The sequence below is a fragment of the Melospiza georgiana genome, chromosome 17 (assembly GCF_028018845.1).
Source record: "Melospiza georgiana isolate bMelGeo1 chromosome 17, bMelGeo1.pri, whole genome shotgun sequence".
Taxonomy (NCBI): Eukaryota; Metazoa; Chordata; class Aves; order Passeriformes; family Passerellidae; genus Melospiza; species Melospiza georgiana.
Window position 1 is genome coordinate 7,772,009 of NC_080446.1, and position 24,632 is coordinate 7,796,640.

The 24,632-nt window shown below is 45.5% G+C and overlaps 1 protein-coding gene across 1 annotated transcript in view; it reads right to left on the bottom strand.

Annotated features, from left to right (window-relative positions):
* Positions 1-24,632, bottom strand: part of CTNNBL1 (catenin beta like 1) — a 48,084-nt gene that overhangs the window by 6,903 nt on the left and 16,549 nt on the right. Inside the window, exons 6-14 of the mRNA XM_058036144.1 lie at positions 24,268-24,361; positions 23,452-23,543; positions 20,850-20,922; positions 20,519-20,577; positions 19,729-19,877; positions 15,028-15,209; positions 6,762-6,859; positions 5,659-5,739; positions 41-178 (exon numbers count right to left, since the gene is read on the bottom strand). Of these exons, the coding sequence (XP_057892127.1) occupies positions 41-178; positions 5,659-5,739; positions 6,762-6,859; positions 15,028-15,209; positions 19,729-19,877; positions 20,519-20,577; positions 20,850-20,922; positions 23,452-23,543; positions 24,268-24,361 (966 nt within the window). The remainder of the gene's footprint in view (positions 1-40; positions 179-5,658; positions 5,740-6,761; positions 6,860-15,027; positions 15,210-19,728; positions 19,878-20,518; positions 20,578-20,849; positions 20,923-23,451; positions 23,544-24,267; positions 24,362-24,632) is intronic.

A 24,632-nucleotide genomic window follows, 5' to 3' on the forward strand; every position in this document is an offset into this window, starting at 1 on the left:
GCAAACACAGATGATCTGCCAGCCTTGTATGCAGCTTTACCTGGGGAACATTGGCATTACAGATCTCTGCCATGATGTAACAGATGAGTTGCAGCACAAAGAGCCCGGCGTCCAGACGACGGAGATAGAATTCGTCTTCCATGTCGTCGTCTATGATCTCTCCTCGACGCACCATGTCCTGTAAAGCCACACAAAGGAAAGGTGTGAGAATTCTCTCAGAGCACAGGAGTGGCAAAATATTGGTTGAATTTGTGGTTTCTTAAGAATTGTTTTGTTCCCCCAAACATCAGCCATATATTTCTCACAGAAGAAGTATTTTTAATAATTCATTTAAATTCACAAAACATTTCATTCTGTTTTGAAGAAGTTTTGCCTTTGCTGGTCATGAAGTGTGTCGATCTGCAAGTCAAAATTTTAATTTAAACATACAAATCACATTTCTACATTGAGGGGTGAGAGTGTGTGACTATGGAACAGACCCATGTATCGGTGATTTACAAGTTCTTTGTCAGAATGGAACAAAACCTGCTCTTTTACTGGCCATCTGAGGGTGCTGTTCAGCAGTGCAGAACATGACTCCAGCACACTCTAAGAGCTATCAGCCTTCTAGCTTCATGATTGACTGATACATGAGAAAACACATCTGGAAATCCTGCTTTTCTGTACCCAGCCAGGCTCTTCCAGCTGTTTCTAAGGGGTGCAGCCAGGGCAGACCCAGGACAGGGTTTTTTAGCCAAAGACTCCCATGGGAATGATGACCCACCATCAATCCTTCTTCTGTATACATGAGTTTCACCAGAGAGACCTGCCCAGAGGAAGAATGAAAGAGGCCATTCCATCCCTCCATTCCATTCCATTCCATCCCTCATGCCCAGAGAGCTCATCTTCTTCAAAACACTGCCAAGAACCACCCAGCAGCGAGTTCAGAGCAGCCTCCTCTGAGCTGCCCCCAGGATGTGCCTGTGCACCATCCTCACAGGGACTGACAGGCCCAAACAACTGTGTCACTTGTCACCTTTTGCATTTTAGGGTTTGTCTTCAGGATTTGCTCTTAAACAAAGGAAGCAGCTCTGTGATTTATTCTACAGCAGTTGGCAGGTGGGCACACACCACCAGAGCAATATTTCCTCATTAGAGCCATCACCTGCAACGCTCTGCAGGACGTGCCTCCTCGGGTGCATGTGCTCCAGGAACCCAGGCACCAGCACCAAAGCTGACTGAGGATGCCAAATTTTGCTGTTCTGTCAAGCCAAGCCCTCACACCTCGTGGTGAGTTGAGGGGTTTAGGTGTAAGAAGGAAAATGAGCCCTGTGCAATTGTCCCTGGAGGAGGGCAATGGATGCTCCCTGGATGGAAATCTGATGGAGTGACTTAGCTGATTCTCACTTCCTCTTGAAAGAGAGAGGAAAGCTTTGGTAGTGGAATACTTCTCCTTTCCTCCTAGAAATCCAGTCTGCCAGTAAAAGAACAAGTTTAGAAGGCAGTGCCTTCTTAATTGTGTTGTGACATCAACTGCTTTGGCTACACTCAGATGTGACACTTTAGCATCAGATCTTGATGACTCCAACACATGCATGACTGTCATTTACTCCAGGTTCTCAAAATCATAGGCACAGGCATGACTGGGCAAAGCCTGCATGTGAGCTCTTGCCAGTAAATAGAGAAATCTAATTTTGTGCAGAGAGTGACTTCCCTCACCCTAAATCCATGCCAAATGGCTCAAATCTGGTCTCTAAAGCTGAACAATGATGAGTCTGGCTAGTGAGAGAGCTGAACGCTGACTGATTATCTAAAAACAACACTCAAGAAAGACAACACACTCACTCCTGTACCACTGCTCATGCTCCACACTGCACACAGGCTCACTGGCTGCTCTGCTCAACAGTGCTAAATTCCTGAGCAGAAAAACATCCACAGGCCAGGACTCTGAATCTCCAGAGCAAGAAACAAAAGCCAGGTCTGCTCTGTATTCTGATCCGAGCCCGGCGATCACAGGAGCTGGATCCAGGCAGCCGCGGTCTCGATTACACAGCGGTGGCGGCTCCAACAGCCCCTCTCAGCAGAGATTATTTTGTGCCAGTAAATTAAGCAGATATGAATTAGAAGACAAGTACAGTTTTAAGGTGCCTTTTCACAGTCCTTTTTTTTTAAACCACAGCCACCCTTTCAGTGCTAGTCAGCCTGCAGTACAGTAGCAAGCAGCCCCTTTCCCACTTGGACTCTCTTTCAAAGCTGTCAGTCGCTAACCTCCAAATGAGCGCTCAGGTGCCATTTCTAATCTGCCAGCAATATGTGCTGAGATGCCCCTTGCTGATGGGAGAAGACAGCAATAAGATGGGCTTCTGTGAAGCTAAAATGAGCTTCTCTCACACTAATGAGGCAGGACTGACAGGCCTCGAGGTGTCAGGTAGAAACTCCAAGCCTAAAGATGCGATGGATGTGCCAGTGCTGTACCAAAAATCACACTGCTCCACACAGGCACTGGAGGAGATTTCTGCATCCTTCTCCCTCCTCATCTATCACTCACCTTCCAGCACACACTGCACAGCTGGGCAGAGCAAAAGGATACTGATCAACAACAAAGAACACCCAGGATCTTGGTTTTACACCCTCACCACGTGGAACAGCAAGGCCAATCCAGGTGGGCAGAAATGAGCATGTTCCAAATAGCTGTGCACCAGAACAACCACCACAATGTGTCTCTCACTCTAAGGATGGAGTCTCTCCCCTTGCTACTTTCAGTCTGTAATATTGGGGAGAGCTGAAGGATGCAAAACATGCTCAGGAAGGGCCTTCAGACCACAGTCTCAGAGCCACACTCACAGCCATCACGTCCTGCCCTCAGCACAGCTCCAAACAATTCAGTCTTTCTACACCAAACTGAAAGGATGGGCTGAAACAAAACCCCACCTGTTATCCCCACCTGTGGATACCTCACTCATCCTAGGAGTTCCACTTCTTTCTCTCAAGGATGGAGTGGCTGAGCTGTACCACAATTAGCATGTAATTTGTAAGTCATTATAGCACAAAATGTCTGATGAGAATATTTTATTGAATAAACCTGATGAGCATAATTTTCCATGGAACTATAAAAATATTAAACTATCTCTTGTCATTTCCTACCATCTTTAGAGATCATCAAGGCTATTGCTGCCACCCATAATTATACCTCATTTTAGAGAGAGGTAAAGGCCACAGGATGTTGCACCGTTTCCTACAGAAATAATTAAAGAAATTGAGAGGAGAACAAGATATTTTCATTAACTAAAAACTCTGAGAAAAGTGCTAAGATGGGCATCAGGTGTTGGAGACAATGCTCTCATGGACTTTGCTCCTGGGTTTCCCATGATAATTATGATAATCACCAGGTTATCACCTCTGAACCTTTCTGAACAGATTCCACTGAAGCAAACAAAGGGGTAACACTACGAAGGGGCTCAATGACCTCATCCTGTTTCACAATCTAAATCAGGGTGTCACAATCTAAATCAGGGTGCAGATTATTACAACTGTTCCTCCTCAAAACAGCTGGCTTCAGAAATTCCTCCCCTCCCTCCCACCCTCAACTATTCCCCTACCATCACTGCCATGGACTGAAAAGCAGGGCTATAAACCAAATCACTAAAATAAGCCAAGCTAAAAGAAATAAAAAGGAGGAGAACTACAAGAGCAGAAACTTCTTATGCCAGCTGCACTACTAAAGATAAAGCACTCAGTCATTCCTTGTGTAAGCAGCTTTTGGCTCCTTGTAATGCAAGACTTACACCAGGATACTCTGTCCATCAGACTCAGATCTCAGTATTGCTAGTGTAGGCTGAACCTGTAAAATCTCACCAAGTTTCATTTTTCCATGGGGCAGGGAAAAAGGTGAGGATCTTTATACCAGATTTTTGGGGTACCATGTCCTCTACTGCAAGGGAAAGGTTAAAAGCCCCCCCCCCCCCCCCCCCCCAGTGACAAAACACCATTTCTAAAGTGTTCATACAATCCACCTCAGTGATTCATGTGCCACAACAAGGAACACTAAAGTGCCCCATAAATCCTGTCACAGCCAGACAGTGCCATGATGTGACAGACAGAATGATGGCTTTTGCCTCTTTCTGTAAGGAGAAAACACTTGAGCAACTTCAGATCTCAGGAGACCATGTCCCACTGACCATCCAATGATGCTACAAAATAAAACAAACGATAATTCTCCGAAAGTGTTCCAAGCTAGGAATGAACTTGAATATCATATTTTATACATGTTGTGGTCAATATGTTGCACCCATGAGATGCTTCTGCCAAATCTTATTATTAGTTCTAATAGAAGGTAAAGAATTGAGGCCCATTTATTTTGGATACAGGAGGAGAATCTGACATTCCTTAGTTTTACTTCTCTTATGCATTTAGTAGACACGAATGGGTTAATATTATTAATTGAAAAGCTTCCATAAAAGCATCTTCACACTCAAATTCCCTCCACTCCTGCTTTGTGCTGGCTGTTTGCTACAGATGTTAACGTTTGCAGGCTGCTCCAGGATGTTCCTGGATAAAGGGCACATACCCTTGCTCTGCACGTGGTATTTTAGGGCTCTGTACAAGCAGCTCAAACTACAAAGCTTCAACTGAAAAAATCCAATCTGGTTTTTGAGTTCTAAAGCCCCCACACCAACGCCAAATCATAAAGAATAAATAATTTCTCACCCTGTCCTGAGGAGGAAGGACAGAGCATGGAAGGAAAACAGGAAAGGGTAAACGCTGTTTTCCTCCAGGCCACCGCTCAGTAGTGCCACTGCCCATATGGAGCCTGAGTGCTGGCAGCAAAAGCAGCTCCATTCATCACTCACTCCCGTGCCTCTTTGAGCAGCAGCAGTGCCCTGATGCCCTCGGAATGTTTGGCAGTGCCTGGAGAAGCAGCCTTGGCAGCGGGCAGGCAGCTGTTTGTCGGGGCCTGGCGGGGGGCGGCTGCCCGTGGCACGCAGAGCGCGGCGCGCGCGACGGCAGCTGCAGCCATCGCTCTCCGTCGGTGCTAATCAATCTCACACCCTCCCCAGCACTGATACAGATAATCTTGTGGGAAGCTGGCCAAGCTGGCTAACAGCTCTGCAAGCTGCTTCCTGACTCCAGCCGCTCATTCCCTTTCAAAAGGTCTGTTCCAGCCTCAGTTCCAAGAAAGTGCTGTGCGGTACCAAGGCTCGTGTCACTCAAACGTTCACTGCTGGTGTGCAGAGAGCTCACAGCCCTTGGCTGCTCCTCAGCCAACTCATCAACACAGACACTTCCTCATTGCTGATCACAACTCTGCAGACCAGGGTAGGAGGCCTCACACATTATCATGTAATTGTCTCTCTGCATTTCACCTGCTCTCCATCTGCCAAACCAAGCAGGACTGCAGCCAGGTAAAAGCGAAGGCAAATTGAAGCACAGACAGACTTAGGTACTTCTAATAAAATTCACTCTAAGAGACAGCCAGAAGCACTTATAGAGAAATCCTTGGCCCACTTTACCTGAGACTACCTGGAACTTGGAAAGCGAGGTAATAGGATTAAAAGGAACAGCACAGGTATGAGGGCACACCTGAGAACAGTGACTGGCTGAGCCAGAAGTCCTGTACAGATGACATGGCTGTGCAGAGGTGTTACAGACATGACCTGGCAAAACTTAAGCAATACATACGTGTTTCTCCCCATCAATCTTCTTATCAGCTGCCTGCATTGCATCCAGGTACTTAAAATACAGTTCCATCAGCCTATCAACCTGCAAGGGCAGAAGAGAGAGACATAAGCAGGAAAAAAAGAGCAATGCAATCATCTTTAATCCTTCCTGCAATTTTGTTTTCCTCTCAGCTTCAGCCTTCACAAAGCAACAGGCAGCTCTGTCCCTCCTGGGAAGGAACATGTTACAGAAGGAGGGTACAAGTGCTGGTTGGATGAGCACGCTGGGGCTGCAGGCTTTGGATGTCATCCTATATGGGAACACAGTCCCATCAGTGCCAGATAAATGGCAGCAAACAGGCACGTGTCCCCAGCTCATTCTCTGTGCTGTGGTCCTCCAGGCTCCTGGTTTCCCCAGTGGACTTGTCTATCTGTGCTGGATGTTCCAGCTCTCCCACTCTCCTCTGAATTGTGTTAGGGCAGCTGAAATCCTGTCTAGTAATTATCTACAATTGGTAGAACAGGTTATGAAAAACACCTTTAAAACACACTAATGAGGAATACTAAGGAACCAGTATTTTCCCAGTGGCAGAATTTACAAATCTCTTGGGATTCCTCGTTTGCAAAAGCTATTTCTTTTCTGCAAAGCTTTGATCTATCCACCACCATGTAAATATTTTGGGAAGAATTTCCCTGAGCAAACACCACTAAAATGAAACATTCTAGGAGAAGAGTGGAGAACGTTAAATGTGTACCATAGCAACTGCTAAACTCTCTGCAAAAGAGCTTCACCAGACACACTGGCACCTTTCCACACTGTCCTGATCTCAGAGCCAGCACAATGTAAAACTGCAGATTTTCTTCTAGGGCCAGGTTTCAGCAGAGACACAACCCAGGACAGAACTGTCACTCCCATATGCAAGGGCACCAGAAAACAAGAGCACAGGGGAGGTGGAGGCCACGCACTAAATGTTTTGCAGTTTGTAGATACAACGTGAATGAGAGAACAAAGGTCTGTGACAGCAGAAGTCTCTGCAGGCAGGTAGGAGGATGGTTTTTCTTGCACCCTGGGCAAGAACCCTCCCAGCCTGGCAGCCCAGTGACTGAGACACATTCAGCACTCACCTTCTCACTGTCATTCTCAGTGAATTTATTCAGTAACCGTGTCCTCTGCTGCCCTCTCAGGTTTCGCAGAAGGGAAGCCAGGATGGAACAGACATGTTCTAGAAATACAAAATGAAAATTGCAGCCTGAGATCAGGAAGAGGAGCTTATTTCCCTCTGTAACAAGCCATTAAATTCACTATTAACACTCCAGCACGTTGATAAGCAGAACCCTGGTTCCTTCCCATCATGGTGAGAGGAGAGAGAGCAGCAGAGAGAGCCACAAGCCATGTTTGCAGGGAGCAGAGACAGCTCCTCATTCCAGCCCCAGTGAGGTCTCCTCCTCTTCTGCCTCAGGGACCTAAAGCACCTCACATAGTGCACAAGTTTCACTCTGGTTTTCTCCTCTTTTGTGGCTAAAGGAGCCCTGGCCAAAACCAGCACCCAAATGACCCTCAAGTCACCAAAGCAGGGACAGCTACTGAAACAAGAGAGCTGGAGAAAGGGAATAAGTGCACTCCTGCAGAGACTGAAGAGGTATGAGCTAGTGGAAAAATTCTCAAACCAACCACTTTCATTTAAAGAAAGTCCCATCAATGAATATAAATGGGCCACAACAAACCAGAAACTACCAAATAAACATGTTTACAGTCTTCTCAATTGCACTTGGGGGTCATATTTTTCAGCACAAACCAAGGAGACAAGTAAAATTCAAGGCTGCAAGCCCACAGGAGACACTTGTGTCAATGTCTCACCACTCTGAGAGGAGACTGAGCCACTCTCCTCAAGCCCAAGCACAGCAGTGCAAAGCAAAGGAGAAGGGCTTGAATCTCTTTCCCTTTCCAAACCAGTCAGTACAACTTCCCATCAGCATGACTGCATTAAGCACAGACCTGCTGGTTTAGCCGCTCCAGCTTTTCCAAGATGTCCTCACTGTAATCTTGCTGATTAAGACTGATGAAAATGAATGGCCATAAACAGTTCCTCAGCCATGGTGCTAGGGAGCAATGAGGCCTCAAGATTTGACATTTTCAGAGGGGGAAAAACAGCGTGCAGAGGAGAGGGATCACCATCTCATTGCTGTCACATCATGCATTTCCTCAGCGCTGCCCAGCCCAGAGCCACGAGCAGCCCTGACTGATCAGTCCAGTACAAAGAACCAGTGTTTGCTGGGAGCTCCTGGAAGGTGAAGGCAGGCAGGCTGCCTGGCCAGGGTGCCTGTGCTCCCTGCTGCACGGATTATCTGCATCCTGCACAAGGGCAGCACCACGAGAGGCTGCACAGGCACTCCAACACCCCCCTTTTCATTAGCTGCTTATAAATGGAGCTTCCTTTTCGAAACAGATTTCTGCCTGAGGTGGTGTCAATTTTTCATGTTGCAAGGAGATTGGGAGCGTGGCTGGCAGGAGGAGCAGCAGATAACAGGTTTATCGGGCGGCCGCACCGCGCGGCTGCTCCGTCATCCCGACAGCCCCACGGGGCTCAGCGATGGCTCGGGGGTGGCAGAGCACGCTCCCACTGCACACAAACTGCTACTCCACTAAAAGCTACACCAAATTAACTGTTGACATTAAAAGCACTGTAAAATCCTTCAAGTTCTGGCAAGTTTTCATTTTCTTAAGGAGAAAGAAATTCAACAAAATAAAATTTTTTTTTCTTTTTTTTTTTCCCATATATGCCAACATATGCTCTGCTGGTTTAGGAAGAAGTCAGTGTTCTGTATGTCACACTATTTTTTCCCCCCAACCTTCTTTTTTTGGAAGTGTTGATGCAGCATTTTAGCAGCAGTATTCTCACCAATGATCTATCTTCATTGCTTTTTTCCAATATTCCTTTACTAGGAAATGTATTTTAGCCATCATTTTTGCTTTGGTGGTTGTATGCAGATATTTATCCATTTTATCAATAAAATCTTTAAAACTACTGACAAGTCTAAAGGAGCTGACACAGAGGTTTTGAGAACAAGGCTGTTCTTTCAACATATCACTGCACAAAATCCAGGAAATACTGTTGCCTAGTCAAAATGTTCAAAGAAATATTTTACAGAAATATTTCTGAACTATCTAAACTGTTTTTTTTATCAGCTTCCTGAAAAATAACACACAAGTGTGTTTTATGTCACACCCCAAAATCAAGGTTATGTCTGATAATGCAAGGCCTGTCCCAATAAATACCAACATCCACAGGCGAGGACACTGGCCAAAATGAGGGCAAAGCTTGATGGAATGAGAGGCTGAGTCTATAATTCAGTGGATTAAAGTGTTTGCACAGCCATGGGAAGGGAGAAACACGAACCTTGGGGTACAGGCTCCCACAGATGGAGTCTCACCATTTCACCATGGACTGACCCAATCTCCATCTCACATGGGCAACATTTTAAAAGCTGTAATCACAATATTTACTCAGGGTTGGATCTCCTTTGGGAAATAGTGAGTTGTTGATGCTGTTTTGAGTCCCCAGAACCTGCAGCTGCCTGGCTTTGATCTCAGTGCAGACAGAGGCCATGAGCTATGCATTGCCCCAGGGTGAAGCCACAGGCAGCCTCCCTGCCTCACAATATTCTGGGAGCTTCTCCACAGGAATGTAACACTCAGCCAAAGTCCACATCCCCTGCACAAAAGGCATCACTTCCAGGGAGGGCACAGACAAGGCCAGAGGCAGAGGTTGCAGAAGAGCCCTGTTTCAAAGAATGAATAAATGTGATTCCTTTGAGAAGCAAACACCAAACCAAGCTGTGCTGAAGCACCACAAAGGTGCCTCCACAGAAAAAACAGGTACCACCTGGCAGCTACTATGCATCAAGAACAACTTTGTTCATGCAAACATCCCAAAAATCCCCTAAATTCATGGATGTGGGAAGATGGAAGGCTTCTCTCACCAGCCAGCAGCACTGCTGCTGCCCCATGGCTGGCTCACCTGCAAGCCCTGCCACTCCCCACGATCCCAACCCTGCAGGGCACCACCCCAGACACACCCCTGGCTCTAGGAGGTCACATTCCATGTGCTTCCTGCAGCAGCACCGGGGTCCTGCTTGGCCCAGCATCACCTCAAGCTCTTGGGAGCCTTTCCCTCTCCAGACAGGCACAGAGGCTTCAGCATGCAAGCAGTGTTTAAAACACCCTAATTAGATCGATCTTGACTTCAGCTCGGCGTGTTGGAATACAGATTAATCTATTCCATGGCTGGCACTGGCAGCTGCAACAGCAGGAGGTCCTGTCAAATCAAGCTGTAACACTACACTCCTCTGCCTTTATTATCCCCACCCCCTGCTTTTTAATTTTCTTTTTACATCTCATTATAATGGACATCTGCCTGGCAAGGGAGGAAGCTCAACAGTGAGGAAGAGGAGGCAAGAGGAGGCAATCATCCTGCAGGAAGGGGTCAGTGGGCAGTTCTGGATGCCAGAGACAGCAGCCCATTGGAGACCAAGCAGGATGATCTCATGAACCCAGCAGAACATATTTAAGAGCCTTCTGTCTTGTGAAGAACACTTAAAATAAAATGTAGTTTCTAATTAGAAGCAGGAAAATACCAGAAAAAAGCCAGCCAGCTCTTTGAGATACTCCTACCCCTCCTAGGCACACAACTCTGTGGCTTCAGGGCTGCTTCAGGGAAACCTGGATGAAGCCACTGGTCCATGCCAGCATTACAGGTGGCACTGGGACATGCCATTCCAGTGGTGTAGCATCTGATAACCTGACTTGTTGCCACGTGCATTAATAATCTACCTTTCAGAAGAATGACCCACTCAAGTATCACTGCATTTTGCCAAGAAAAATCTTATCTTAAAATACTGAGAACAAGCAAGAAACACCAATTTTATGGATGGGTGAAGGGGGGCCTGGGAGGGTTGGAAAAGCTCCACATGCAACAGCCCTGGTGAGCTGGATCCAGTCATCAAGCTGAACGTAAAACAAAATTCTTTCTATTGACTGAGAAAGTTTATTTTTCTGATGTTCTTGCAACAGAGCACGCTCACTTTAATTGAGATAAATTTAACTCTGTTCTCAGCATCATGGCTCACTCAAATCACAGGTTCCTGTCAGAGGGTGATGGTGAAATAACAAATTGGCATAATAAAGTTCTGCTTAAACAGACTGATGCCTTCCCAGGGTGCTCACTCCTCAAGACCACCAAAAGAAAAACATTTTTTGCTGGCTGGCAGAGGATGCTCAGTTAATACCAATAACTCCTTATCAGGCCATGTTTCTGCTGCTGCCTTTTCACTTCCCCACGCCCAGGGAACCTGGCTCTGAGGCAGACATTCATTCCAAGGGCTCGGCTGCCTTTAGTGCATGTCACAAAGGACTAAGAGTATATTTACTAAGAAATGGGTTTTGTTGTTGTTTTTAAAGGGAGGGTGTAGCTGAGGATCTCCAAAAGAGGCTTTGTTATTGACAGAGGGCAAACAAGCAAAACATCCCAGCAATAGGAATTCTCCTTTGGAAACTGGCTGAACTAATTCTCAGGTTATCAAATTAAGCATTCCTAAGTAAAACCGACATCTAAGACAAGAGAAGGCTTTTAAATGAAGATGAATTGGACAAACATCCTTTTATAGTTCATTACACTCTCCAAGTGAGCAAAACTCAGCTGCAAATAACCATCCTAAAAAAAAGCAGGAGGATATACAGCCTGTCGAGCCAGCTATGATTGCTTCACTACAGACTCTCTAATTCAGGAGGAATTTGTGTTTTCTCCATTTTTAGCTCACTGAGACTGTTCAAGAATTTTAAACCAGCATCTAATGCTGTGACTTGACTGTGCTGAGAGCTGCTGCACCCTCATGGACAGGGGGACACCCCAACTCTCAGCTCTGCAGCAGGAAGGTTTTTGCAATGTAGATGCTTATATAGCAACCCCCACTTTTCAAAAGCCACAACACTGAAGTTACTTAAAATCTTCCCCTCTATTTATGCCAAGAACCACCCAGAGGCAGATTTCTGTGCACTCCCTGCAATCACAGACATTAAAGGGACACTGCTGTTCAACCAGCTCACAATACACAACCACAACACCTCCTACACAGCCAGGCTGGTTCTCTTTGTGGCTGTCCAACCCAGCTGGGCACTCACATGAGTACTGCAAATCCACAGACACAGGAGAACTCTAAGCCATTTCTGTCTTCAGCTGCAAAATATTTCTGCTCTGAGTTGCTTCACTGCCTCAGAAAAAGGGAAATTGCTTCCAATGAGTTTTTTCTCCCAAATCTAATATCCTAATATAATGATCTGTACAAACACAGGCAAAATTCAAGTGTAGATAATGGGCACTCAGTTAGACACCACAGGCCCAATCTTCAGGCTCAGATCATCCATAAAGATGGTTAAGAAATTTTCCCTTTCTTTTTTCCTAATTACATAGTGTACATAAAGCATAAATATGTGCAGTTTGGATTTAAATTGTTCACAGGCTCCCTAGAGTAAAATAATTTTTAAACACTGACAGTGTTTAAAATGTAGCTAACCAGCACTGACACCTTTATGCTAGCATTTAGAAAGGAAAAAATACATTACAGAGAAGTCACTTTTATCAAATTTAATTTGGATTATAAATTTCTGCAATAAATAAAAGCTCAGCAAGTCACATTGAGATTTTTTTTTCACTGAGGTATTTATTATTTTGTCACATTCAGAACACTGCCTTAGAGACAATAAAACAAACATGGTTTTATAGACTATCTCTTATGTAAATAGCAACACTGCTATAAAATAAAGACAAGGGGATATTTTCCTACAAGCATCAAATACATACAGAAGATTTGGTGCTCTGGAGATTGAGCATTGGATGTACTGGGAGAGGTGAAGCACCTGGAGCCACAGTGGGTGCCAGGAGCCCCAGCCTGGTGGCACTTCAGCCACTGCACACAAAGGGACAGAGGGACAGGCAGGACAAACCCTTCAGCAGAGCTGTTTGGAGCCTCACCCAGGGCTGGCCTTTAGGCAGCTTAATTAGGGCCCAGGTTTCAGAGCCCACTGAGGATTTTGTGTTTTACAGCACAGTCTGGGATGCCCAGCCTGACACCATCCCAGCAGCAATGCAGAGAGGGCAAGCACAGCCCAGCTCCTCACAGCTGCTGCAAATAAACACTGATGCCACTGCTGCAAAGCCAGTCCAAAGAATCCTTTAAAGCAATCTCTTCCTCCATTTGGCATACACATGAAAGCTCTCCTAAAACAACATTGTTCTAATTAATTTTTTTTTTAAACTGATTGAACACAGGATAAAGTTTTTATGAGAAAAGATGCAGACTGAACATGAGAGTTCCTTTTGATCAATAAACAAAGGAGATAAGCAAAAAGCAGCATGTTCCTAGGACCAGAACAGCACAGAGGACACCAGTTCCATCATGCCACACCTGCATCATTTCCCTTAAGGCCAGAGGGACCCAGGAGCCTGTGCCAGGTTCCCCCCAGGAGCAGCTACTGCATGGTTGGGGCAACAGTGAGCAGAGTAAAGCACACACTGTGCTGCTTACACCGTGTCAGGACAGGCTGACAGCCCCCAGGGAACCCTGCTGAACATCTCTATTACCTCCTGTCGTTAGAAATTCACTAACTCACCTGCCCAGTGATGCAAAACAAAGAAAATTGGACTTACTACCACAGCCTTTTAGGGAGAGTTTATTTTAATATAACTGATTTCTGGACTCATCTTAATGTTCTCCATTTCTTCAGCATGATAATGAGACAGAGATGTGATACAAAACCTGTTTGCATGGATCACTTCACTCTCCTGAGGCCAGATTGCCTTTTCATGCTATCACAGAAATAGTCAGGAACTGACCCTGTCAGGGCTTTCCAGACTAATCCTCACAGCAGCCAGGACTGCCCACAGGTATCAACTGCAGTCTCCAGAAGAAGCAGATGAGACAGAGATTAGCTCACTTTCCAAAACTGAAAAATTAAGTCAATGGCATGAACCACAGACTCAGACTCTACCCAGAACCTCCCACTCCAGCTGAAGCTTTCTCTCAGTAAGAAGAATTAAACAAACCTCATTTTCACACTGCAAATGAAAATTTCTAAACCTCCCCTAAATCCATTGAAGCATAACTGTGTATTTTATTACATAAACCTGCAATTTTATTACATAACCTACAGAAACCAAACCTAGCTCTGCAAGTCCATTGAATAAACCCCAGGCCACAATTTCCCCCTCACCATTATCTATCCAAGACAAGCAACACAAGGCAGATAAAGCGACCAGAACTGTCAGCAGGTGTGTGAATTTCTCTGGGGTTGGTGACAGGTGAGCCCCAGCTCTCCATCTGTGCCAGGAAAGGAGGCCACTGCCACACATGCCCAGCCCATGCCACTGCCCATTCCTTGTCCTCAGGAGGGAGGACAAGCAGCTGTGCCCAGCTCAGCAGCTCTGCCAGACAAAGGAGCTGCTCAGTCCCAGCCAGCACCCAGAGAGCTCTGCAGGGACAGCACCTCCCTCCTGGCCTTGGGGGAACCCCTGAGTCCCACCTGAGCTGCCAGGACAGTCCCAAAGCAGGGGATTTGGGTTTCAAGCTCCCATGTTTTTGCTATTTCCTTCCACTTTCCCTTGGCTTGCTGTAAGAGCTCAGGATGGATCCTAAATCTGTGTGAGAGCCACTCACACCTCTTCAGCTTTTGACAATATTCACCCTCTAGAACTGAGCTGAGCAATGAACTGGCAAAAAAACCTTAAGCATCATTGGCAGTATTTAAAGTTTCTTCCATAGTCTATTTTGTTTCCCAACAAAATGGGAAAGGCAGTGTAACCAGGAGCAGGAGGGACTGACCACTCAGCTCAGTGTAAGGTCCCACAGTAATAGTAGCTTTACTCCACAGTAGAACTCTGTTAAAGCAGTTTTCCAGGGTAGAGAGTTAAAAAATATAAAAAGGGAAAAAAAAGTAACTTCAAAAGCAATGCAGTTTATTTCTGCAATGCCTGATGTTCATCCAGTCACACTTCAGTGCTCAGAGCCATGAAAACACTGCTTTTGAGGTGACATTTGTAGTTGCCTCATTACTCTTTTCAAAAGAGTTTTGCATCAGAGTAAGAGCTTCAAACAACAGACTCTACAGGAGTAAAATAACTTATTAACAGCACATGAAATGGAATTGCCAGGAGCTGCCGATACCAAAACAAGCAGGACAAGTGTGCCCTCAACAGCCAGCTGTCGCAGGAGCAGCAGGCTGGACACCCAGAGCTGAAAGACGATGGGTGCTGAGCCCTTCCCTCCTCCCTGCAGGTTCTTTTCAGACACTGGCTGTCCATTCTCCATTGCAATAAGAAGGACCTGGAAGCACACCTACCTTCGTGTTCTTTTTCAGTTGTTCCAACCTTCTTTATCTTTTTGGGTGATTTCATGAAGAGAGGGAAGATGGTTCTCAGCCCAAGGATGTCCACAAACTTGTGACAGTTGTCTGTGCCCTCTGGTCCGATCATGGCGTGGTCCAGCACCTTCAGGGCACTGCTGCGGGAAATCTTCTTCTCTCTGTGGAAAGAGGCACAGGAAATTGTGCAGGGACATGAGGAGCTTTGGAGCACCCTGCTTTATAGAGACAAGGAAAGGAACATGACAAGATGAAGAGTCTGAGCACAAGCTCTAAGCAAGATTTCTCTTCTAGAAGGCAAAACATTGTATGAACAGTAACTCTCTTCAAAACTGTGGCTGAGAATATTGTCTTGGTTATTTCTTTTTTAATGTCTTTTATTTCTTTTTATTTTCTGTTTTTATTTCATTTTATGGATTTTATTGTCACGGTTTTATTTTCTTATTTCTTGGCTACTGAAGAAGATATTTTTCTCACTCCTTTACAAACACTGGCACAAAACAGAAGGGGAGGCTGGGTTGGGTACAAAAGGCAAATACTATCTCCAAAAAGATCAGGATTGCAATCTAAAAACAGTTTAATTTAATAAAGGAGTAAGTTTGGTGAGCACATCTGGGTCAGTTTTAATGAAATCCCATCACCAGGAGCCACACAATGGAAGGAGGCTGACAGACTCTGGGCTGCTCTGCTTTAATGCCAGTTCAGAATGTTGATGGTGGTAACTCACACCAGTAACACAGGGATGCCCTGAAAATGATCTCCAGCTGCCCTGTACCTCACAAACCAAACCAGAGGAATTTATAATCCATCCAGGGGAAAACTGAAACTGAACTGAAAAACTGCTCAATAACACAGCCCAGACCAAGTATCAGTAGGAGCTAACAGGAGCTTGGAGAACATAAGCCACCAGTGTCCCCAGAGGCCAGCCTAGCAGGGCATTCCCTCCAGGACAGGACAGGACAGTCACAAGCCTCAAACCTTTACCCCAAGCACATGCAAATCCCCTCTGATCCTGCCCAGCTGCAGACTGAGCCACCAGGACCCCATGTCCATCAGCAGGGGCTCCTCAAAGCCTCCAGAGAGCTGTGGAAAACAACTTCCCTGCAGAGACACAACTTCACGAGCCCCTAACAACAGGCAAACTAAAATACCTATATATGAACACCCCAGAATGAAAGAAAGTGACCCTGCCCAGAGCAGCCCCAGGTACTTTGACCCCATGGCTGGGGGGCAGAACTGGAACCTGAGTTCCCCCCAGCAACCAAGGGCTGTGCAGGAAGGTGGTTTGGCACCCCCTCATCCCCACTACAGAGAGCTAAAAATAAAGTACTCCTTAGGCCAGGTGACACCAGAAATGTTTCCAGGGGAAGTAATTGCATATTGATCAGCATTTAGGAAGGCTGTGCAGGGCTGAGCTCTGGAATATTCATTGGGTTTAAGTTCAGGCTTTTAGAGATCAATAGCTGCTTGCCTGGACTGTCTGGAGTTGATTTTATTTGAAATATTTATTCTGCCAGAGGGCAAGCAGTTTATCTTAGTCTCATCTGTGCTCATTGAAGGAACTTTTAGCTGAACACTAATTCACAGACAAGCAAACATGAGAATTACCAAATACAGAGGGGCCTCAGTGTTCATGGAAACTCTGAATTACAACTTTATTCACTGATCATTGTTTTCCTCCTTTTAACACCTTTACATCTGAGACAATTCTTTTGATACATCTATTTTTTTTAAAAAGAGGTGCTGACATTATTTGTACTTTACATATTAGCCTTTAACTTTCCAAAATCCCAGTACAAGCAGAACACTAGATTTCCTGGGAAAGTGTGCATAAAATGGTTCCATTTAATTAACCAGAAGATTTAGTAAAGAGACAGCTTATGTTTCCAGGGGTCATTAGGAACAGCAGGACAAGAAAACATAAAAATATTTTAGTAATCATAAAAAAATCTAGCCTGAAATAGCTACAGAAAAGCTTTGGGGAGCCATGTGGAGTTGTCTGGTTTCACCTTGTTTTCTGTACAGGAGATAAAAGCTTTCATTGAGGGTCAAGAACAGCCCCAGCATAGCTGCAGGACAGAACATTTTGTGGCCCAAGTGCTGCAGGTCCCCATGAGCTCCCTGGGCTCTATTTGTCTCTGTGCATACACATGCTCCTCAGTTCATAGCTGGGAAAGCCACACATCATTTTCCCTGAGCAACAGAGAATGTCCCTGACACATCCCCTGGGAGTGACAGGGCTGCATCTCCTCAAACCCCACACAGCTGTACAGCCAAAGCAATAACTGCCTGTCAGAGCACCAGGAGCTGACAGGACAAGCCTGCTTTCCTCTCTTTGGGCTAAACTGCAATCAGGTTACTAAGGCAGGACTGAGGGAATGAGCACTAAGAAGTACTTTCTGAACTAAAAAGAAAATGTAGTTTAATTCTAAGGGACATTTCTAAACTTTCTGCTGGTGGCTGCTACCTTGGTAAACCATCTTTTTTTGATAAAAATGTGACATTAAATAAATGGTGTAGAGATGTAAATTAAATAATTATATATAGCCCTGCTCTCATTCTACTTCCAAATTTCCTCCTTCTCTCCTGCTGTCACCAGCTTCATCCCTCTCGACCTGATCTTCGTCCAGACCCTCTGCTCACCTCCCATTACCTGCTTGGTGAAGCCCCAGTTCCTTCAGGGCCAGCTGAAGTCCCAGACCACAGCACAAGTCCAGGACATGCACATAAGGCACATCAGCCACACTGGTCTCATTTTCAGGCATTACCACTGACCCCCCATAACCAGGAGAAGTTCACATGATACAACATTGCCTTTTGCTGTTGGCTACACATTTTAAGGCTCAGTATAACAGAATCCATCCTGTTCTCATGACTATCTGTAGGAATATCATGAGCACATTAAATGCTCATTGAAAGCTGCTGCAGCTCTCTGCAGGTGTGTGTGCACAACCATCAATAATGGAACGACTTGGCTGGATGGATCGGGCAGCACCAGACACAGAATGCTGTGTTCCCCACGACAGTAATGGAGATTCAAGCCTGATATCTTTATTCTCACACAGCTTATCTATCTCACATCATGTCAATACACTTTCAACTTTGCCCATTTGTCCTTTCATCTGCACAGGCTGTGGTACAGTGATTAACCACCGCCAAAGTAAAACCAAAAAATAACAGATCTCTGACCCCGGCCCTTCAGAGGACACCAACAGGAGAGAAAAATACTCTGCCTTGTTTGTGGGCAAGGTGGTCAATCACAACTGAAAGGCATGTCTGCTCTCTGCTGTTTATCATGGAGGTATCAAGGAGATACAGATGTACTTCAGCTTCAGATCACAACTATCCACATTCACTCCCTATTTACAACAGAGCAACACCTAAGTTGCTCTGTCCAAGAAAAACTGAGCACCTGTGAGACCTTCTAAGCACTACAACTAGATTAGAAGAATTTAAAAAATATAAAATAACCAGCTGTCAGTATAGCACATGCCTGTGGACAGTAGGGACAGAAGCTTCTAGAACAAATTCTGTGAATTGTTAGTTTTTTTCCACTGTCACTTTACCAATCCCACTCAAACTGTAGAATCCACAGATTGAGGCCTTGGAAACTCTGTCTATCAGACTTTGTCCCTCCCAACCCCTTTGCAACTACTACGGGGGGCACAATGCAGCCAAGGAGAAATTTTCCACTTGTCATAATTTTCCAGCTGGAATCCTGTGCAGAGAGTGGTAAACAGTGGAGTCAAAAGATGGGTAAAAAGCTCTTAAAAATCCAAATACTGAATCCCACCCACATGGCACAAGAACTCCAACTAATTAGTTCTGCAAGGCTGGTTCAGCAGCTCAGGACTCCAGGCAGAGGGAGGCCTCTCTCCCGTTCTTAGTTTTGGAGCTTTTCCTTAATTAGCCTCAAGAAAACCCAGTGTTCCTATTTGAATAATCCATGTTGGGTTATTTATTCAGTTCCCTGCTGCCACACATTCACCAGCCCTGAGCTGCTGGAGCTCAGCATTCCTGGCTGGTGTTTGCTAACCCACCAGCACACAGCCTGGCACTCTGGGGACAGCCAGACAGAGCCTGCTGTGCCCTCCTGCAGCTCTGGGGAGCCAGACAGCCCAGCAGACACAGCTCAGTGCCAGCCCAGCAAGGAAAAGTGGAGAGAAAGAGCAGAGAAGCCCCAGAGGTTCAGGGTGTGACAAAGCACAGCACAAGAAATGCAAACCTATGCCCCATTCACAAAAGTAATTTTTGTATCAGCATCCACAAAAATTCAGCAGCTCAGAGGCTTCACAACACAGCAGAGCCTAAGATGGGGAACAAAAGGAAAAATGTTTTCCCTAGAGACATCCAAAGGTCCTCTCCTGCCCTCATAGAGGTTGTTCAAATCCTCAGAGGGTTTACTTGACCTACAGCATTCTCTGTGGCAGACACCCAGATGAAAGATCTGCCACTCTCCAGCAGCCACTGTGGCAACCTCAGTTCTTAGGAAATAAAGACAAAGAGTGGAGATTCCATATCTGAGAAAATCCAATTTACTTACCTGCTGGAAAAAAAACAGAAAGAGAGGACAGACAAATATCCTAACAGAGAAGTTTTAAAATAAAAACACAAATATCTAGCTGGAATATGCATTGGTACATCAAAAGCAGGAAGGATATCACAAGGCTAATGAGGTACCTGAGCATCAGGTTCATCAGCTGCAGACCCTCACCCTTCAGGAAGCGATCACGGTTGGAGCTGAGCATGAGGCAGGAGCAGAGGGAATCAAACAGGTTCTCCATCATTTCCTGTTCCTCTGCTGTGCTTGGATTGTGTCGTTTAAACACCTGAAGGACAAAGAAAGCAAAATTACCACCAGATGTGGGGCTGTGCTGTTGCAGAACACACATGAAGAGTTTGCACCAAAAGCTCCAGCACCTGACAGGGGTCAGCCAGTGACAGGTCACTGCTGCATCCTCTGCAGCTGCTGCCTTTTGCTGCCCTGACTGTGCACCCACAAATGTGCAGCAGCCTGGTGCAGGATTTAAAGGATAACACACAGGGCGTGCAAGGGGAAGGGCAAATTCATACTCAAGCATGTGAGTAAGCTGATTACCAGAGATTCCTACACAATTCATACCTGAGGGTGCTGCAGGCAGCACTGCCTGAAGAAACAGAGGTGAGCAAGCAACACACCACCTTCAGCCAGCTCAAACATGGGCAGCCCTGTGCTTGGAGTGGAGCATGCTGAAAATTGACCAATTCCTGCCTACCTCCAACTCTCCATGAAACTGTAATAATTTAACTTCATCTTTACAAAAGGGATTAGTCTCACTGACCATGGATGACACACCACATGGAAGCTATTTGGGGACCATGCCTCACCAAATATGAAGCACTGCTAGGACAGCACCCCAGATATTTTCCACTCCTCCCACCCAGCCCATCAGTCTCCTGATGGAAGAGAAGGCATGTGGGAATTACTCACAGATAACTGCTGAAGCAGCACATCGATCCCATCCAGCTCCCCAAGCAATTCTCTGTTGTCTAGATGGAGGTGGGGGGAAGGGGGAAAAGAGAGAGAAAAATGAAGCTAACTGTCAGATTTTACAGCCATCTAACACTGATACATCAGCAAACAAAATCAATACAGCTTGACAGAGCACAAAAGCTGCAGAGAAAGAGAGGGTGGAGATGAGGGAGCACATGGGGGAGAGTTAAGGCAGCAAAGGAGAGCTGGAGGCAGAAAAGGGCTGCTGTGATCTGAGAGAAGGCTGGATTCTGCCCTCACTGACAGAGACATGGCAGGCATGGCTCACCATCATTATTCTGGAGCAGAATCGCCAGCACCTCACTGCAGTACAGCTTGTTGGCATCAAAGGGCATCTTAGCCTGTGGGGGAACGAACAAGAGACCCATCAGGGCATGACCCTCAGCATCTCATTGATTTGAAGAACACATTAATCAAATCACCAAATGTATGAGCAGCACATAAAATAAAACACAACTGCATTAATTCTGCAGTTTACCTTAGTGACAGAACAGTAACAATTCTGATTCAGGGTGATGGGAGGTGCTTGTTGGTTCATGCACACATGTAGAAGGTCCACTGTGATTCTTCACATCATCCTACATCAGTAGGTTTGGCTCAAAACCCCTAAGAACAGTCTCCAGCAGTTTGCCACACAGAATCTCTTTCCTGTGATATATTTCCCCCAATGTTAAGTGGGAGCATGGCACTTATATCTGTTCTGGAAGTCAGTGCCTGTCAGCAAAACCAGAATTTCAGAACATACATCCCAATAACATCATACAGTAACTGCCAGAGTTTCCTGTGAGGATCAGAGTGTCACAGTCAGAAGAACATGAGATGGGTTTTGCCTGCACAATCACATAACTTCCATTTCAGATACTCCCTCCATCCTCAAATATGCTAAAAAAGTCATAATGAAATGAAAATGCTGAATTTGAACCCCTCAAAAAATCCCTAGAGTGGATTCTGAACTGAATCCAATGTTTTTGTATGCTGCCAAAGCTGCTTCATCTACAGAAACAGACTGAACATTAACCAATTAGATAATAATGCAACCTGTTTTACTGAGAGATTCATAAAATAAAACAAGTCGAAAAATCATCAGTTACCAGCAATTTATACTCCACTTTTCAAGAAGGGAAAAAGCAGAAGTCCTAGGCTTAAAACACAGCATTTGTCACCCAGTTTTTCCACAAACACACAACTCCCTGCAGCACAGTGGACAGTCCTGCCTATGCAGGGCTGCTGGGCCAATCATCCCACCCTTCTGCCAAGGAACAAAGCATGGTGTGCAAGCACCAGGCAACACATGGAAACACCACCAAGTATGGACTTTAAATAAAGCTTTTCATTCCAAATGATCCCAAACCACTCTGCAGAATGATCCTCAACCACCCTGCAGAGGATGGCATTGACAAACTCCAGGCAGACCATGAGGGAGAGGGGAAGGTGCTCAGTGCTGTCCAGCCCTGCCACCTTCAGCCATGGGGTGACCAACTGCTGCCCTGCAAATGTTGGGAAACAACATTCTGATCTCCTAAGACTGCACACATCATCAAACCCTGCTTGTGTTTGCAGAAGTGAGCTATGAGCTCTCCACCTGAGCTTTCTGATGCAGCTCTGACAGTCACAATACAATTATAAGACCTGAAATGTTGTCAGAAAACAAAGTCATGCTCTGTACTGTGTGCCAGATGTCCTCATCACTGCTCAGACAGAACCCTGATCTTAAAACTTATCCCAGAGACATTCCACAGCAGCTCTACCCAGCTGCTGAGATCCTGGGTTAATCCCAAACACATCTGTCAGGGAGAGAGACTCAAGACCAAGCACTGCCAAGAGCCAAAGCACCTGGAGAGGGGTTTGTTAGCTACCCACAACCCTGTACAGGCAAGATCCTACATCCCAAATCCAGGGATAACACAGCCAGGGAACACATCAGACACACCCTACACAAGCTTGGAATACCATTGAGCATTCATGTTCTGTGGCACCAAGCAGGGGAATCCTAGCTGGGATTACTTTGCTTTCCCAAGTTTTTCAGTCTTTCAGCTGCCACAGCAATTCTAAGGCAGGCAGCAGTACCTACCTGCCAAGACTAAAATTAACGTCACTTTTTATTTTTAAGCAAAGAACATAATTATGTTACTACCTGTAGAGAGAAATTACAGATTACTTCTGCTAACAAGGATGTGAAGTGCACAGAGGGGTACCTGCACTTACACAGCTGATGGAGAATTTCTGCAACTCAGAGTCTTTCTAATCATGTAGACATTTAAGCATGGAAGTGCTAATGCCTTACTGACAGGTTAGAGAACAGCCAGAATTTCTTTGCTATATTTCCTTTACTATTTCTGTGAGAGGGCTGAACTATCCATTCTTTTTCTACAGCATTTTCCAGTGAATGTTTAGGCATTTTTTCACACAAGACAGAGTTAAAGTGTGTAACTCGCTGTCAAAGGATGCAGAGTATGAAAAGCAGCTTTTCATTTAAAAGGCAATTAGCTGAGTTCAAAGCAAAAGCTGCCCCCAGCAGCATTTAAACACAGACATCACTTAAAACTCAGAAATTGCTAGAAATGTGGGAAGCAAAGGCCAGAAAATGGTTAATATTAGTGTCCCCTCTCACTGGTCAGCTTTCATAGTCCTACAGAACTCACACATGGAAATTCAACATGTATGAATCATATGAAAAGATAAAAGAGACAATTTCTACTGCAAGACATTTATTAAGCCAAAACTCAAGTGTGCCTCTTTAAACTAAAACTGCTGAAGACATAGACCCTGAACTATTCACTTTTTATCTTTAACTGGGCTTTTACAACACATGCAAGCACAACTGGCTTTTCTTAAACTAACTGGTCTGTAGAAGTGAGAAACCAGCTCACCTTCAGCCTCTTGAGCAGCCACTGCATGAGGCCCTGCTGTGCAGCCTCCGTGCACATCTCCGGCCTGAACTCTGCCATGTTCTCCACAATTCCTGGCAAGAAAGACACAGAAAATAGATGGTTCTCCCCACCAAAAATTACAAATCTCTTGTTTCCAGTCTCTCTCATTATTACAGCCCTGGGAGATTACAATCCCAAAGGACTGCAAGGAGTGGGTGATAGTGTCACTGCCTGCAGGGGCACCACCCTGCAATGGTTCTGTGCTGTGCAGATCAGGCAGCAGAGGGGCAGTTGTGTCCTTCCACGAATTGCAAATGTTTTACTACCTGAAAGTTAAATATATTACTAAAACAGAAACAAAGTATAGCTCACAGATATGTTCATAGTAAATACATGGACAGTGGAGCACTTTGCTGGAGGTTTTTAAAAGTTGTGTAGATGTGGCACTTTGGGACACGGTTTAGTGGTGGCCTTGGCTGTGCTGGTTTAAGAGCTGGACTCAGTGATCTTAGAGAGCTTTACCAACCCAAATAGTTCTGTGATTGCCTCTGGTGCAGGGCAGTGATCCATGAATCTGCACCTCCCAATACAGCTGGTTTGGGAAGAGGCACCTTTCATGCAGCCATGGGACAAAGGACAAACTCTGGCTCCAGGGACAAGTGATTCCAAGCTGTGCTTGAATAAAAGCTGTGCCAGATCCTCTACTGCAGTGCTGGCAGTCCAAGAGAAAAAGATGAGGGGGGAAAGGAAGGGGTAACTCACACCCCTTGGTACAAACCACAGAAAGAAGCAAGGGGCTGTGCAGCAGCCACTTACCCAGGGTGTTGTGGACACCATCAGCCTCCTCCTTCACACTTTCATCCAGGCGCTCTAAATTCTGGACCAACAAGGCCACGACCTGGCCCTCCACCTAAATCCCCAGGGTCATGGAAAAGACAGAGATAAGAAACAAGAATGAAGAGAAGAAGACAAAAACGGAAACACCCTGCCAGACATGACCAGAAGACATGAACAACCCTGCTGTAATATCTCAGAGGAAGCAAAGGAATCATCATGTAAATCTGTCACTATATTTTCCCTAATTAATGAAACAACTTTTGTGTTTCAGATTAAACAGAAAACTATCAGGAGGGAAACATGCACCTTGTCACAGTCTTATTTCCTAAACCAGCCTGACTCAT